The sequence below is a fragment of the Enoplosus armatus genome, chromosome 8 (genome assembly GCF_043641665.1).
Source record: "Enoplosus armatus isolate fEnoArm2 chromosome 8, fEnoArm2.hap1, whole genome shotgun sequence".
Lineage (NCBI taxonomy): Eukaryota > Metazoa > Chordata > Actinopteri > Centrarchiformes > Enoplosidae > Enoplosus > Enoplosus armatus.
Window position 1 is genome coordinate 2,658,002 of NC_092187.1, and position 16,378 is coordinate 2,674,379.

The 16,378-nt window shown below is 45.3% G+C and overlaps 1 protein-coding gene across 1 annotated transcript in view; it reads right to left on the reverse strand.

Annotated features, from left to right (window-relative positions):
• The window catches only part of agrn (agrin), a 235,893-nt gene that overhangs the window by 45,270 nt on the left and 174,245 nt on the right, over positions 1 to 16,378 (reverse strand). Inside the window, exons 10-15 of the mRNA XM_070910328.1 lie at positions 11,396 to 11,593; positions 10,704 to 10,904; positions 5,081 to 5,223; positions 4,089 to 4,194; positions 1,500 to 1,619; positions 738 to 902 (exon numbers count right to left, since the gene is read on the reverse strand). Of these exons, the coding sequence (XP_070766429.1) occupies positions 738 to 902; positions 1,500 to 1,619; positions 4,089 to 4,194; positions 5,081 to 5,223; positions 10,704 to 10,904; positions 11,396 to 11,593 (933 nt within the window). The remainder of the gene's footprint in view (positions 1 to 737; positions 903 to 1,499; positions 1,620 to 4,088; positions 4,195 to 5,080; positions 5,224 to 10,703; positions 10,905 to 11,395; positions 11,594 to 16,378) is intronic.

Sequence of the window (16,378 nt, forward strand, 5' to 3'; positions counted from 1 at the left end):
CCTGCAGGCTTCCTGCTGTTGACTGAAAATGCTCTGTGGCTCTGAGAGTGTATGTCCTATGATATATCAGCGGCAGGATACGAGCCGGTCACCATATTGCATTACACCAAGACAAACAAGGGGTCCTGACCCCCATTCTTCACTTGAATACAAATGAAAACAGTTCATTCAATACAGTTTTGACAGGACTAAAGGACGCAGTAGGATTTCCTTCAACAAAAAAACGCCATCAAACCATTTCTCTCCTTCCTCCAGTGAAATGTAGCCATGGCGATTTTGAGGTATCTGTATCAAAAGGTTTCTGGCTCCATCACAGTACAGTAGTTAAAATAGAACCAGTTTCCCCCCCCGTTACTCTGAGTATTGTTTTTTTTTTTGTTATTAATGAAAGCTGTCCATAGAGAGGTCTATGGGTTATCTAAAGTAACTAGGACATTGTTTCAGGACAAAGCACTGTTGATGTTTTAAAATCTAACCTTTCAATGCCGATGTCTCAAAACCAAATAAAACCACAACTCTCTGCATGGTTAGATGCCACTTGTGTTATCTTTTTTTTTTTGTTGTAATTCTGACCCTTTGTGCAAAGAAGGTGCCATAAGAAATGCATGCGGAAGGAACAAAAAGCAGCATACACAACAATAACACATTGCTGCTCCTGCTGTTGAAGCCAGGCGCAGTGCACGTTGTTGCAAGCGCATTTGCTCAACCAGCACAGATACAAAGAGGCGATTCCTCACGTGTGCAGCCGCTCATGTTCTCCGTCACAATGCCACGGAAGTTCCAGAAGCCCGGCTCGCAGCGGTCACACTTCTGTCCCCCGACACCGGGCTTACAGGAGCACTGGCCGGTGGCCGGATCGCACGTCCCCTTGTAGGAGCCGTAGACGTTGCACTGGCAGGTACCTGAGGAGTACAAAGCAACATGGACGTAGTCAAATCGCAAGACGTCACCGGTTTATGCTTTTCTAACTTTGAATGACCCTGTCGTAACGTGACGTACAACCGTTGAATACTGCTTGCTATGATGGATACTCTGTCTTAAAGATTTATGCTAGGCTCAAATGTTGGGTAAGTCCTATACCACAAATAAAAAGGTGGATAAAGTGCGCTTAGGTGAGTTTCCCCCTTAGTAAATCTCTGTATATCCTTATTTCTCAGTCTGCATTTTCTCCGTTCATACTGTTTCCCCGAGCTAACAGCTTGATGCAGCATCCCCCCCCCCCCCCCCCCCCCCCCCCCCCGCCTATGTGCTATCATTCGTCAAGATCATCAGATGAAGAGATTTTTCTGTTGATACGGTGCAACATTATCATAATTATTCCTTGGATTAAGATGAAACGTTTTCAGCTCTGCAACTTTGGTACTGTAATTGCAGTCAAGGACAATAAGCCCCATATGCTGAAATAGCCTGATAGTATCTACACCTATTTTTTTCGCGCGCACACAACACAACTCAAGACACACTGAAAGGGTCAAAGCGGGACATGGAGGAGGACTTACTGGGACATCCAGCCAGTCCCACTCCTAAGGCAGCTGTCACGTTGTCGGAGCAGCAGCCGTACACAGACAGACTGCAGTGCTGGGGTGCTGTCGGCTCAGGCCGAGATGTGGCTGAAATCGCTGATGAGGTAGGAACAAAATGGGAGGGGAGATGGGAGGTGGCACAAGGAGAGAAAGAAGAACACCAACATTTGAGCGATTGCGGTGGGGAGGAGGAGAGGGGGGGGGGGGGGGAATTAGACAACACAATCTCCGAGCAACATGTAACTTTTTGCCCACAATGAGATTGGCTTGAGGGGGCAGAGGTGGAGAGGCTGGCAGCCGGCTTCAAGATAACAATTCTATTTGCTACTTTCTCCACAATGGCTCAGAATCAGGGGGAAAATGATGCTATTACCTCCAGTGGAAACAAACAATGGCGTCGCTGGTGAATGTGTGGCAGCTGACATTTACCACCTACTAGGAGGCATGTTCTCTTCATTTGTTCTTGTCTAATAGTACGGAATTGCGCGGCTGCCCTACAAAAAAAAAAAAAAAGAAAGAAAGAAAGAAAGAAAGAAAGAAAGCCTGCTGCATAATGTGAAGGAATGCGCCAGGCGGTGTTTTTGCCTGCGCACAGTGTGTGGAGAGGGCTCCTTTGTCTGAGGATGCACCAGGCCTCAAACTAGTGTGACAGCTCTGAATAAAGAACTACATTCAACAAAATAAAAACAAATGCCTTCCCAAAACCTGGCCCTTCCCCAGCCGGTGGAGAGAAAAGAGAACAACAAAACACACAGTGGGTGGAAAAAGGGGGCTTGTTTAATGGCCGAAAATATCACTGTTCAAATTCTCTCTCCAGGCTTTGGAGTGAAAAGTAAAGTTGTAGAGATAGAAAGCAGAAATCTTTCCCTTCCCTTTTTTTTTCTCTGCCTCTCTCTCTCTCTCTCTCTGTCTCTCTGTTCCCCTCCCCATCTCTTTTTCTTGTGTTGCTCATTTGGAGTTTGGAGGCTGGAGATACAGGGGCCATAAATCACACTGTTACTGGTGTGGATATGAGCCTCAGCCTAATGGTGATGACTCGGCTCGCTCTTTTTCCAGTGCTTTCCCACTCCAGAGATGGGCTTTGGATACAGTTCATTTAACATGCCACTTTCCAGCGCTCCATTCAGCTATCTGTACTGAGCCTATTAGGACAAGGGGAACTTTTAATTTCATATGTTCTTCCACCCTTCAAGGGTTTTTTCCTCTTCAATGGCCATTGTCTGGCACAATGCAGCTCACTGTGACGTGCAATATTACCCTCCCATTTTCAAGGTCCGCTGCTGTGATTGCAGCCAGTCTTTAAGACTCCTGCAAGGGCACATGCACGTGTTGGCTTGTCTAGTAAACCGACAAGTGTTTCTTCGGATTTTCGATGAAATCCCTGAACCAGATTGCAGGCAGGCTATAAAGGATGTGTTGGAAATGTTATGGCAAACTTTTACAGATGCGGAAGCAGCAAGTGACACTGTTTTTTTTTTATTTTTTTTATCCGAAATCAGAACCTCTAGAAAACAAGGTTGCTTTCATGCTCCGCTAGTGAGTGCTGGCACGTTTTGATAAGTTTCAGTTGGAGTCGAGGTCAAATGAAGTTTCTCTTTACATAGCTAATGCAGAGGGCAGTGAAATTCCCCCAGATCTGAGTTTTTTTTTCCCATTTGCCAATAGGAGAGGAGAGCCCAGAGCTTTCGTACCCATAGAGGGCTCTTCAAAAAAAAAAGAATTGATTATCCACGGATGGTAGAGAAGCGTGACAGTCAGTGCCCAAGGAGGCCAGCTTAGGAAGGAGAAGAATCTGCAGGGATATGTGTGAAAACACTGGCTGCTCCCTCTTTCTCACTCCCTCTTCAACTTTCTCCATCCTCCTCTATTTTGGACCCACGGGGGAATCAAACAGGCTGGAATGATCACACAAAATCCCTTAAGTGCCTTTTGCTCTGCTCCCTGGCCTGTGCTAGCATCAGACCAAAAGCTCTTCATTTAACATAGCCATGGAGAGGAAGATGGCTTACCTTTGCTACTTAGCCGCTGATCACTACTCAACTATTTTGGCTGATAAATGCCATTAATGTACATTCAAAGAGGAGGTTTCTATATTAGAGTAAGTGGGATAAAGTGGTATCCTATGGGTTAAGGAGTAATGGGTTTAAATTGTCAGAACGTCTGGCAGGGACAATGAATCATTATTTCTACTACATGTGCCCGTGAGAAAGATTCCCTAACTCGGCACACTAGCCGGCCCCAGAGGACCGGTCAGTTTCCAGATATGAACGAGAGCGCTGCTGAAAAAAGCCTCAAGTGTGTTGAGTCAACCTTCCCTGAGCAAATTACACAAGCATACACACATTTCATCTCGAACTTCTCCGCTTCTTTTGCTTATGGCTACAGTTGGTCACACGGCAGAGAGACAACAGCAGTGCTGTCAGAATTATATCCCAACTACAGGCTATTACTACCCCATCAATGGATGAAATGAGTGGAAAATGGGATGTCAATGACCATGAATCTTGGTGAGGGTGCTTCTGCGCACTGTAATGACATTTACTCTGAGTGGTGTAATGTACCGACCTGCACAGGGTCCCTGGTTCTGTATCAACAAGTGCTCTTGTTTCTCACATCTCGCCTTCTTCAGCTGGCACTCATTGCTGTAGTTTTTTCCATCTGACCCACAAACCTACAAAAGAACCACAAAGTGTAATTACACAGCGTCTGGTGTAACCCTGGTCTCTTTTTTGCCCTTTATTAACGGCCTTGTAACAGCCATATTCTCTACTGTACATGTTTTATTTAGGTACGATCCGTATGTAGTGTGAAAGTTCATCCTCGACGTTGGAAGCAAACAAAATCTTAACTCAGGGTCCACTCATTTGGGGCCGTCTTCCTCAGCAGATAGTTTGCTCATTTGTCATGGATATGGCTCACTTGATCTAACAATGTAACCAGATTCAACACGACCACCACCTGTGATCATGTGACCAACGTTCCGCACTTCTGCGACGTGATGACAGCTGAGCCACGTCCATTACAACGAAGCAAACTGCTGATGAAGACCGTGAGATGCGGTTGAGAGCCTGGGATGAATGAGCGAGTCGACCTTTAGTTAAATTTTCTGTCTAGTCAAATGGCCTACACTGTTATTTGTAAAATACGTGCGCTACTCAGAAGTGCTATCAGTTGTCAGTTGTACATTACAAATTCTAGGACCGTTTTATGAAAAATAACAAAACATTTTATGTAAATTGTTTAAACGGAAAGGATAATCTCACCATGGAGTCAGTGAACTCCCAACACTTTTTAAAAACTTCTTTTTCATATTTGTACATTTTGGAAAATTGGCATCCATCACCTGGAGTGCTTTTTGCTACTGAAGAAAAGGTCCAGATTTGACGATTAAGAGACAAGATCTTAAGTTATAAGAAGTGTTAATAATAATTTCTCAACTGATTTGCATTTAACTGTAGAAATACAGAAGAATGTTTGTGTGAGAAAAAATGTTTTTGCATCAGTTGTGTCTTTATGATGAGACCACGCGAGTAGTGAGGGTTCGAAGGCAGCCGTACCAGGTTGTGAGGCACACTTTGGCAGGTGAAGTCGCAGACGCAGCGGTCGTCCTCGGCGTCCTCGTCCCACGAGCCTCCAAACATGCGACAGCGGTCCTGTTCACAGCTCTCCACCCCTGAGCCCGACCCTCCTGACCCACAGTCTGCAAGATAAACACACCGTGAGTGTCATCAATAAAACATACACCTGAGGGAGATGCCCCGTTTATCAGTGCATCAGGTGGAAACAGTGTCCCACTTTCATTTCTCTGTCAGCTAAGGCTAAGGAACGTCGCAAAGTTAGGATCATTTCCATTTCCCTCACGCTGGTGGTGGGGAGAGGGAACCAAAGGCGCTGCTGGTGGTACAAGATAATGACCAACTGCAGTGAGGGCAAGAGATTGACTAAATAAATTAGACACAACATCTCTGCACCACCAGCGAGGCGTCCTTTTCATTTCAATTAAATCAGAGACAAAAAGGGGAGGGAATTATTAACTCTGGCCTCCGAGTGTGCAGAGAGAATTGGTGGCAAGGCCCGCTTTATGGGTGCCTGCTTCCCGATATGAGAACGCAACTAATTGCAAAGTGTTGTGTAAAATCTAATTATAGAGACTTGAAAGAAAGTTGTCCCTGTAACTTTAACTGTGACCCTAGAAGGCCTTTTATTTGTTGGACAAAATGCACGTCTCTGGATGGGAGCAAGAGAGCTGCTCAAGCTGACCTTATGTTCCTGGTTACAGAAGAGGTAGCCAGGCCAAACAAGTCCCGTCAACACCGTCCAGGACGTGTGGATTCACAAAACCTGCCGCTGTTCAACTGTTGTGCAAATTTCGCACACAAGGTAAAGACTCCAAGGTTTAAAAGGGGGTAAAAAAAAAAAAAACATATCCAGCAGGACACTTTGGAATTTCATTTATGAAAAACAAATCGGGGGCTGTTACAGAGTGCGGGCAACGAAAGGGGGGAGGACCCGGCTTTTGAAGTTGCAAATTTCACCGACAATGGAACTCCTGAGGGAGATTAGGTGAATGTGTGTGAAGGCAGGGAATGAAAGCAGTCAGCACGAAAGATGGAGAGAATGTCAGACAGAGAGAGAGAGAGAGAGAGAGAGAGAGAGAGAGAGAGAGAGAGAGGGAGAGAGAGAGAGAGAGAGAGAGAGGGAGGCACCCTGTGGGCTGGCAGAAAGTTCATTTGAAACAAATTTGTTATTCAAAAAGGAATGCGGTGTAACTAAAAGCTCCCAGCGCGGCTGAAAGACTCAAGAAAGCGTCAGGTAATCAAGTTGAATCTTCCTGTCTACTTTAAGGGCTCATTCAACTCTCTGTATTGATGCGACCACCTCTAATGGTGAAATCAATGTCGTAGCGATGGAAGAGCCACTTAGCATAACCCGTCTTCTAAAGTAGATTATGGAGTAGGTCACAGTGCAGGGGCAGATCAGGCCCTGGCTGCTCTTTGATATGGGTCATCAGCAATGGGCTGTGACACCTTTTGAGTGGTCGGTACAGTGGAGGGGCTTCACTTCATTAGCAGTGGATACAAGAGTGGCGCTTTCTGCAGAGCTTCAGAGGCCACATCCCCCACACACATCAGGACTTGTTAAGGACTCGCTCCGTCTCCATTTTAAACCAGCGGAACCTCCGACCCTAATGTTTTTTGCTTGATTTTTGCTGTTGTAGCTACTTATCAATTGTGAACCACACGCTTTCTAATGGCTTTCAACTGCCAGTGACATTATTACCCAGGTATTTGGCCTCAGATGTCATCCGAGAAGCCAGCTGACTCCAGAACAGATCAGAAAGAGAAGTAATAAGAGGTGAGTTTCTGGCGGCTGGCCATCTGCATCTGTGTACTGTACGCCAGCTCAGCAATAAAAGGGAGACGCAGGAGTAGCCAATTCATATTCCGCTCAGCCCCCCCCCGTTACAGAGACAAGATAAATAAATAAAAGAGGTAAGACATTAGAATGGAATAAATAAAAGTGAAGGGCGAAGGGGGGTCCTAATTAGCTGTTGCTCTTTGATGTGCCTGCCACCCGCGCTGCCTATGAACCTTTCAATTAATACATCCCCAGCTAAGATGGCTGCATCAGCTATTCTCTATGCACTGCCCATCCGTTCCTTTTTACTCAATCATGTCTGAAGCCAGAGTCTATTTAGCCAAGGGAGCTCCATTAAGTAGACAGAATTCAGCGGCGGAGAGAAGAAAGGAAATGAACAGCATAATAATAATGTCCAAGAAAGACAGAGAGGAAAAAAAAAACAAAAAAAAAACATCACAAGGATTTGACAGTGGAAACGAGAGAAGAAGTGATGCAGGGGACGCTATTGTCAAAGCTGTCTCCGAGACTATCAAAGGAAACGGGGAGAAGAGAGGAAAAGAGGAGGATAAAGGTAAATAATAGAGGATGGAGAGGGGGAAATGTGTGTGATGGACTGAGAGGCAGCCTGAAGATGTTTGGTCGACCAGATTAGTCAACATCAGTGGCTCCAGGAGCTACCGATATCACTGTCACCCCTCTGATGTCATGACCTGTGTGAATATCAACCTGGACATCTCTCCATCCAAAACAAATCCTCCCCCACGAAAAATGACCGTGCTGTAAGGATTTGCCTTCGTTTTTTGCTCCATCTATCAGTCCCTCGTGCGGCCCGCTCCGGACGGATGTGACGGCGTGTTAGTCCTCATAAAGTTCCGCCCCCCCCCCCGGTGGGAGAAGCGATGGGGTGTTTGGAGATGGCAGGAGGTGGGAGAGAAGTTTCGTTGTCTCAACAGAAGGTTACAAGCCCTGCGATGGATGGAGATGGACGGACCATGACGGGAAAAAACCCGCTGATCTCACTCCAATGAGCTCTTTTCCCACTCAGCTACCCACTTTGCGTTTTTTTGGGGGGGGGTTTCTTGATCTGATCTGTGCGACGCGAGGAGCAGGGTGTGGGCCGTGCATCGCTGTGTAATTCCGCAATCATAATCTTGTTTATTAAATGTCTATTCAATTAAAAAGGGCCCGGGCCCCCGTAGGTGATGCACTGCTCTCAGTTGCTACTTTGTCAGTGTCGGGGAAAAAGAGCTGAGGCCATGCCTGCCCAAGTGTGAAATTAAACAGGTGATAAATTTCCCTGTATGGCCAGCAGTGGGAACACTGTCATTTTTCATTACTGTTAAACAAAAGGCGGAAGAAAACAACTTCCATTTTTATGCTCTGTGCCCCCCCCCCCCCCTCCCTCCCCCCAACAAGACTAATGAGGATGGTTTTTAAGTCAGGTCTACGTAAGCGAATAAATCACATGTTCACTTCCTCTCCAGGCTTATCTTAGATATGAAGTATAGAGCGGGGGGGGGGGGGGGGGTTGTGCACACCGGTGATGTAGAGCATTGCTGCTGTCTACAATAGAGCCAGAAAATACAGTCGTTGGTCTTATATTCTGTGACAGAGTGTTGTATTACACAATATACACTCCCAAATTTACCAAAACCTACCACCCATACATCTAGGCGGGGGTGAATATATCAAAAGCAAATCCTTTTTTACAGTATGCAGCCAAAGAAGAGAAGTATCCGACAGCCAAACACAGATACTTCAAGAGGAAAAACAGCTACTTGTTTTTGATCGTTTTACAATCACACCAGACTTCCTGTGGAGGGTCTGGGTCAGACTTGAGGGGGCTGAAAAGACCGGGGACAGAGCCTGCTGAAAACGACAGGAAGAGTGGTCAACCCCCAGGGTGAAATGTATCGATTGTAGACGATCCCATCTCCACCCTTATCCGTGAAAGCATCGGTGCCCCTTTTGTCGAGAGGCACAATTTTGACGGAGCAGAGTGCAAAATGGAGAGACATGAATGGGCGGGATGGCAGGGAGCCACGGGAAAACAGTGGGGGAAAAAAACTATTGTGTAAGCCTGATGGTTTACTCTCAATCAAAATGAGCAAGTGAGGTAAAAAAAAAAAAAAAAAAAAAAAAAACGAGGCTGTTCAGAGACAGTATAGAGAGAGAATAAAAAGAAAAACTAAGCCATCAGGCACCACAAGCGAAGCAATGCCCTTGAGGAGGCAGAAGAGAGCATTTTTGCCTGATACCAGACAACCAACAGACAGAGTGTGTAGACGTATGTGTGTGTGTGTGTGTGTGTGTGTGTGTGGTGACAGTGAATCTGCATCGCGGGCATACACTTTCACATTTCTTCATGCTCCACATACAAAAAAAGGTCACTCGTCTCAGTCAATGAAAAACGATGTTAAATAGACCACGAGAGGCTTTGGCGGCACGATACGCCTCACAGGCCCAGGGCCAATACGGTAGACAATGGTAGAGAGGGAAGAAAAAAAAAAGGACAGAAATACCTCTGGCTAGCAATCAAAATGGAAGAGGATTTCTCTCATCTCTATTTGCTCTGTCCTCCATCTACCCCCTCTTTTCTTCTCTCCAGCCATCCCTCCCGCTGGCAGGTGTAATCTGCTCCCCTTCACACCTTGTCAGAGGACGACTACGCTCCCTGTGACGACCCGACTGCCACGGGGGAAAGGCATCGCTGCCGTCTGCATGACAACCAGAGGCTGGCACGCCGCTCCCTCCAGAGTTGTCCCCCAGACGGGGCCGAGAGAGGGACTGCGGTACCCTGCCTCGGTCCGTCGGCGCTGATCGAGATATGATTTGCACGGCGAATTAGATCGCATTTGTTCAGAACGCGGAGGAACGACAGAGCCACGGGCGTAGGAATCAGGGAGGCCCGCATTAAGTGCCATCGGTCACACACTTAAAAGCACAATCGGATAGAAGGGCTTGATAAAATGTATACCGTCAATTCTCAAATAAAAGCCCGTATTCAATTGCTGTGACAACACAAACGAATGGAACCCGGCCCCCGACTTGTGCAATCATGGCTCGGACGGTAAACTCAGGAAAATGTTCACGTGATATGCTGAGTTTCTCTTTTTAACAGACATAACTGTGCTCATTCACTTGATGCCTTTGATATTCTTCTGTTCGGTGTTGCGCGACCGCCAATGAAACTCAACACGTCCTCCTCGCATTAAAAGCCTGCTAGGAAGACATGATGCTTTACGGCCTTTAAGTATTATTATAAACGTCCGTGCAGGAAGTATTGAGTTTCATTGACAGCGGCTTAACACATAGTGAAAGAAGAGCAAAGCAGGACCAACAATAATTGATTTGTTTGTAATTTACTGAGACAACAAGTCAAAAATTCTGATGGAATATAATTAAATAGGGTAAATTAGAAATAAATGGATGCCTGGGTCCGTCTACAGTTGAGGTAAATAAAGAACCTGGCGACTACGTGTTAATTTGCTGTACCTGAAGTAATGGAGTGTAAGAGATGGACTGATAAACAAACAAACAAGAAGATATTGTTTCTAAAATGTACAGCTGACCTGAACTTAATCACCCAGAAGTCATTTCTGCTCTTGTAACAGACTTGTTTATGGACACGCAGTGCGACTCTCACTTCATCTTTTGTTATGTCAGCCCGTCGGCATGCTGCTGGTGGCATATGCAGCCATTATGAAAATCCACAGATGACTGAATGCTGTACCACAGGTCAGTTGATAAAGACAATTACACCATTTCAATGGCCGATTGGTTAGCATAATTACACCATTTCAAAGTCCATTTTCCTACCTTCGTCACAGCTGCCGGGCTTCGCCACATCAATTCTCCTCTTCTGCATGCAGGAGGACATGCGGAGTTCACACTCGTTGTTGTAGGTGGTGCCATCACTTCCACACACCGCGGAGAGGGCCTCGCCCGAGCACTGCGGGCACTCACACTTATTCTGGACGCACCGGGCACCCCAGGCGCAAACAGCGCTGCCGCATGTTTCTGAATTACACACACAGCAGAGGGAGCGGTCAGAGCATGATGGGTCAGTGCAAAAAAAATTGTTTTGAGGGATTTCATTCACACCACACCTTCAAATCCATCTCTGGAACAGACATCTAAATGAGATTTCTCTGGTCCTTTCCTAATTGCCATGCATGCCACTTCCTCTTGTAATATATCCCCCTCTTAAAACTGACACAAACACGTCCCCTTAGCAATTCCCAATCTGAGTATCCTGCAGTCTTACATTACGAACCGCCTGCATGCAGCTGCAGGAGGCTTCAGTTGAGGCTCTACTTTTTTTATACGTACATTTAATTTAGAGCCAGAGAAAAAGAACTTCACACATCACACAGCATTTCTCTTTCTTTCACTGATCCCCCAGGATTCATTCGTACGCCAAGAATCACATAAAATCCTTCATTTGATGTTGATATTCAAAAAACAATAAGCACTGAGACACGTACTGTATGAATACATGCATTACTTACTGCACTCTCCCTGGCTGACCACTCGGAGGTCCATCTGTTCATTGCAGGACCGCACGTGCAGCTCACACTCGCTGTTGTAGGTGGTGCCATCGCTGCCACACACAGGCTGGTGGGACTCCACACACTCGGACGCGCACACACACTGCCCGCTCTGGGCGTCGCAGATTGCCCCGAAAGAGCAGTTGGCACAAGCCTCATCTAGGTGGAGATAAGGAAGGAGGCAAAGGCTTAGTGTGTGTGTGTGTTTCAGGTATTATTTACATCACTCTGGTGGCAAATCGGCTCTAAATAAATACCCTGAATTTAGAAAATATATAACAGTATAATGGAGTGCGGCAGACTTTAAGTGTACTAAATTTACTGTATGTCATTAAATCTGCGCATGTTTCGCAGTGCATTTCAAACTGATCTAACATTTTGATGAGCCCTCAAATTCAATCTCATTCAATTCAATATATTAAATCTTTATTGTCCCCGGAAGGCAAATTGTGGTGCAGCATAGAAAACGTAGGAGAAACATACTGTAAATACGACAACACTATGAACAAGTAAAAGGTAACAAAGTACTATAAGTAAAAAAAAAAGTGCCGGATAGTAGAATATACAAAATGCAACAATAAAAGGTGGATTCATGGTTAATGGCAGCAAGTGCCTTGGGAATGAAGGCTCGAGCTCTGGAGCTCCTGAGCCTAGGGACCCTATACCTCCGCCCAGAGGGCAGATGGTAGGACGGAGGTGGCCCTTCTGACCAGGTGTCTGTTATACAGAGCAGAGAGACCGAGATGGGATACCCCTGTAGTCTTAGAGCAGGTGTCCACCACTCTCTGTTGCTGTGTCTTACTCCTCACCTTTATGTTCCCAAAGCAGCAGATCATGACAACAGTTCAAATTGATTCAATAGAAGATCTAGAAAACAGAGTCATGACTGTTTTCTTCATTAAAAGAGTTTAGCTTCCTCATGAAACACAGTCCTTGTTGTGCTCTGGAGTGGATGCCGTTCGTATTATCCCATCCCATTGCATTGCATTTGCAGGTACGAACACTCTCAACTGTGCTGTCTGCTATGACGGTCTGAGATGGAGTGGGTGGGTTTCTTTCTAAAAAAATCAATCAGCATGTCCTTCGTTTTGCTCGTATTGATCTTTAGGTGAGAAGCTTTACACCAGTCTAAAACGCTCCCATCGTTGTGAAGCAGAGTCCTGCCCTGAGGAGAACCAGCGGAGGAAAGCCGCTCATCGGACGGGACTCTGTTAGCTCCCGTCTGTCTGTCAAGAAGTCCATTATCCATCCCACCAAGGAGAGGTCGAGGGTGAAAGGGGACATGAGCTTCTCTGCCATGATATGGGTTCAAGATGGCTGTAAAGAAGGTTAAGTAAGGTGAGTGTAGCATTCCCCTACCCCCCATTACCGGTCCGATATGGCTTCCATTTTGCTAATGATAATACATTTGATGATTCTCTCAAAACGTTTCATCAGCTGGGAGTTGAGAGCAACTAAAGTCGGTCAGCTCTTTGGCACTGGGATCGACAGTAGCTGTGTTTTCCAGGGCATGGGTATCCTCTGTAAATTCAGAAATTCTGAAATATGTGATGTATGATGTTGCCAGTTTGGCTGGCACAGGGCTGTAGAATTCCACCACTAACACAATCAGGGCCAGGGCTTTTTCATTTGCGGGTAGATTTGAGTGATTTTAGGGCCATATGGAAGATGGATGTGAAGCTGCAAAGGCATCCTGACTTCACATACTTCGCTCTGCATAGTTAATCATTTTACTGTTCATATTCACAAAAGAGGACACCACAGTAGACTCAACATTCATTTTATGCACGTCTGCGGTCGATGTTAAAGCAACTTCTAACTCCTAATGTCATCATGGCTAAAAGGTAGTGCTAACATGCTATTTTCAGATGCAGTAAACATATATTTATATTTACACTTATAATTCTACACAGGGTTCAACATTCATAATGTGAACAGTAGTCATAAAACAATTAAATACTCCAAATTTGCTGTCGCCTTTTCTTTATCTAGCTCTTGACAAGCCGTGTTGCAGGCAGCTGGTGTCGTGCTTAATGATGCAGTGCAGCAGCAGATGCAAAGTTTCCATACTGAAAGTAGAATCAGTGTAAAACTTTATTGGAGTCCACCTGAGGCAGGTTCAATTGATTTGAAATACTTTCGAAAAGGCACACACCTGTCTATTAAAAGGTGTCACGGTTCACATGCATGTGAGAGCTAAAAACCAAGCCATGAAATTCAAAAAGCTCTCCACAGATTGAATTCTGCTGAGGCACAGATCTGAGGAGGAGGATAAAAAAAAAAAAAAAAAAATAGACGCTAAAGCGCTGAAAGTTCCCCGGAGCACGGTGGGCACTGGAGAAATTTGGAACCACCCAAATACACTCTTTCTAGAGCTGAAACGAAATAAACTGAACACAAAGAGCTTCAGAAATTCTCTGCAAAAATAGAAGAGGCTGCCAGAGGGACAACCATCTCTGCAGCACTCCATCAATCAGGACTTTATGGGAGAGTGGTCAGAACTGAAGCTACTCCTGAGAAAAAGCCTGGCCGGAGTTTGTCAAATGACACTTAAAGGACTCTGAAAGCATGAAGGAACAGATTCTCTGCTCTGATGAGACAAGAATTGAACTCTTTGGCCTGAATGCCAATTGCAATATATCTAGTGAAAGCCGGGTACTGATCATCACCATTCCTATGGGGAAGCATGGTGCCAGTGCTATCTTTTGCGGATGCTTTTGAGCAGCAGGTACTGGAAAACTGGTCAGAGCTGAGTGAGAAAAGTCCCTGGTATTTATCACTTTGTAAGGTTGTTCATTTCTGCTTATAAATATGCTATTTTCAACGGCACTTCGAGCCTGAATCAGGAAGATGACATCTGTATTTTCTCTCCAAAAGACAGCGGTGAGATACCCAAAAGGCTTACAGAGCTTTTGAGACTTTCCTTATTAGTTGGAGGATTCACTTGGATCATCTCTTGAGGGACTGCCTGTTTCTGGAGGCACAGTTTTTTCCCTGAAGAAATGCTAACATAAGGCAGGATCAGACATGTTCAGGGTACTGACTGATGTCACACGGGGGCAAGAAACGAATGAGAAAGCAAACTCGTAGGCCTCGTAGACAGACAGGGTAGCAGTAGATGTACCTTTCCCTCTGACACCAATTACACCTGGAGGATTGCATTAGCACAGCTCGCTATCACATTCAATTAGGGACAGGCTAATAACCGCTGCTGATTTAGCACTAATTGAGAGAGGCAAGACTGGCCGCTGGAACCTTCCACATTATTAATCTGTTTATTACTCTTTTAGAGTCTTTCATTTCCTTCATCTCTCCATGCAGTGCTGGCATCCACCCCCTTTCTTGGATGAACAGCCTTGACTGTGTACTGGATATGGCAATGTGTGGCACTTAACATTATATTAACAGATTATTGCCTGGGGGAGCAATGTATTGTATATCAGTAGAATGACACATTTCTATGAAGTCCTACCTAAAAACTGCATGTGCAACATGCAGGGCCAACGTTTCACCTCGACTGATGTGTAATTTTTTACTCTTAATTCCAATTAAGGGGACTGATGAAATGATATTTCAGAAAATAGTGAGATTCCAACTTTCAATATGACGACGCCTCTGTGCAGAAAGCCAGGTTGATACATCTCTTATTTTCCCCCCCGGAGTTTGGTGTGGAGAACTGGGCTGCCTGCACAGAGCCAACCAACACTTTTGGGATTAATTGGAACACAGAATGCAAGCCAGGCCTCGGCATCAGTGGCTCTTGTTTGTTGGATGGGAGCAAATCCCTGCAACCAGGTTCCAAAATCTTGTGGAAAGACATCCCAAAAGAGTGGAGGCTGTTATAACTACATATTAATGTCCATGGTTTTATACAATCACATATTAGTGTAATGGTGGGGTACCCATATACTTCTGGCCATGTAGTTTAAGTCCAATAATTTATGACTCAGACTAAATAACAAGCTATTCTATCAGAGATCAGATGTTGCTCCCTCTATCCGGATGCTGCCAGTGGCTTTGGACGTTTTGGCTGAAAAAGGTCTTAGAGGAAGAGGCTTTATAATAGCTAGGGTTGTCTGTGACAAAAATAAATGAGCATAAAATATAAGTGTCAGTAAAATGGGGCTTGCTGTGGTCGTGGCTCCTCTCTGGTTGCGGCTATAAATCAGGAAGTGGTGGTGGTGAGTGTTGTCCTTTATCAGGCCCTATGTCCTGATAGCAGCCTTGCTTCTTTATCAGCTCCTGCCCCTCGCACCTGGCTCTCCACACTGCCTGATCCTCCAGACAACGTGTATTGCAAACAGACAGAAAAGGAGGGGAGATGCAGTTCAAAGCCAGGAGAAGAGGGAGAATTGTCGCCATTACCGGCAATGTTAAGATGTCTGCTTTCTGTAATCTCCGATTCAGTCATCTCCCAGTCTGTCATCACTATTTTGAGTTTCAGTGAAAAGCTACTTCTCTGTCTGAAGGCAGACAACTTCACAACCATAAAAAGTTAAGACTTTAAGGTAAAAAGCCTGGCAGGCTAGGCATTAAGAAAGTGAGAGATAGCGTGCTAATATTAGAATCTGGGATCTTTCATCTCATTGAAATACCTTGTCCACCAATGCCTCTCCAGCCTAGGAAAATATACAGTATAACACAGTGTGTCCAAGATCAAAGTAAGATATTTTAAGGCCCTAATGCCAGGTCTAATAAAATCGAATACTAACTATATCCCAAAAATTAGCCTGAAGAGTTAATTAAAATTGCAAAAACATAACAGCAAGACAACCCAGGTAACCACCTGATTCAGGCCGATTGCGGCTTAAAGTCGGCAAAAGGCACATAAATGGCTGCCAGATTGGGACATGTTTTAGGTGTGTGGAGTTGGGCTGAGAATCATCTACACTTAGCAACACTCGGGCAAGCAGATCAGTAGCACTGGGATGATATTTGCTAAAT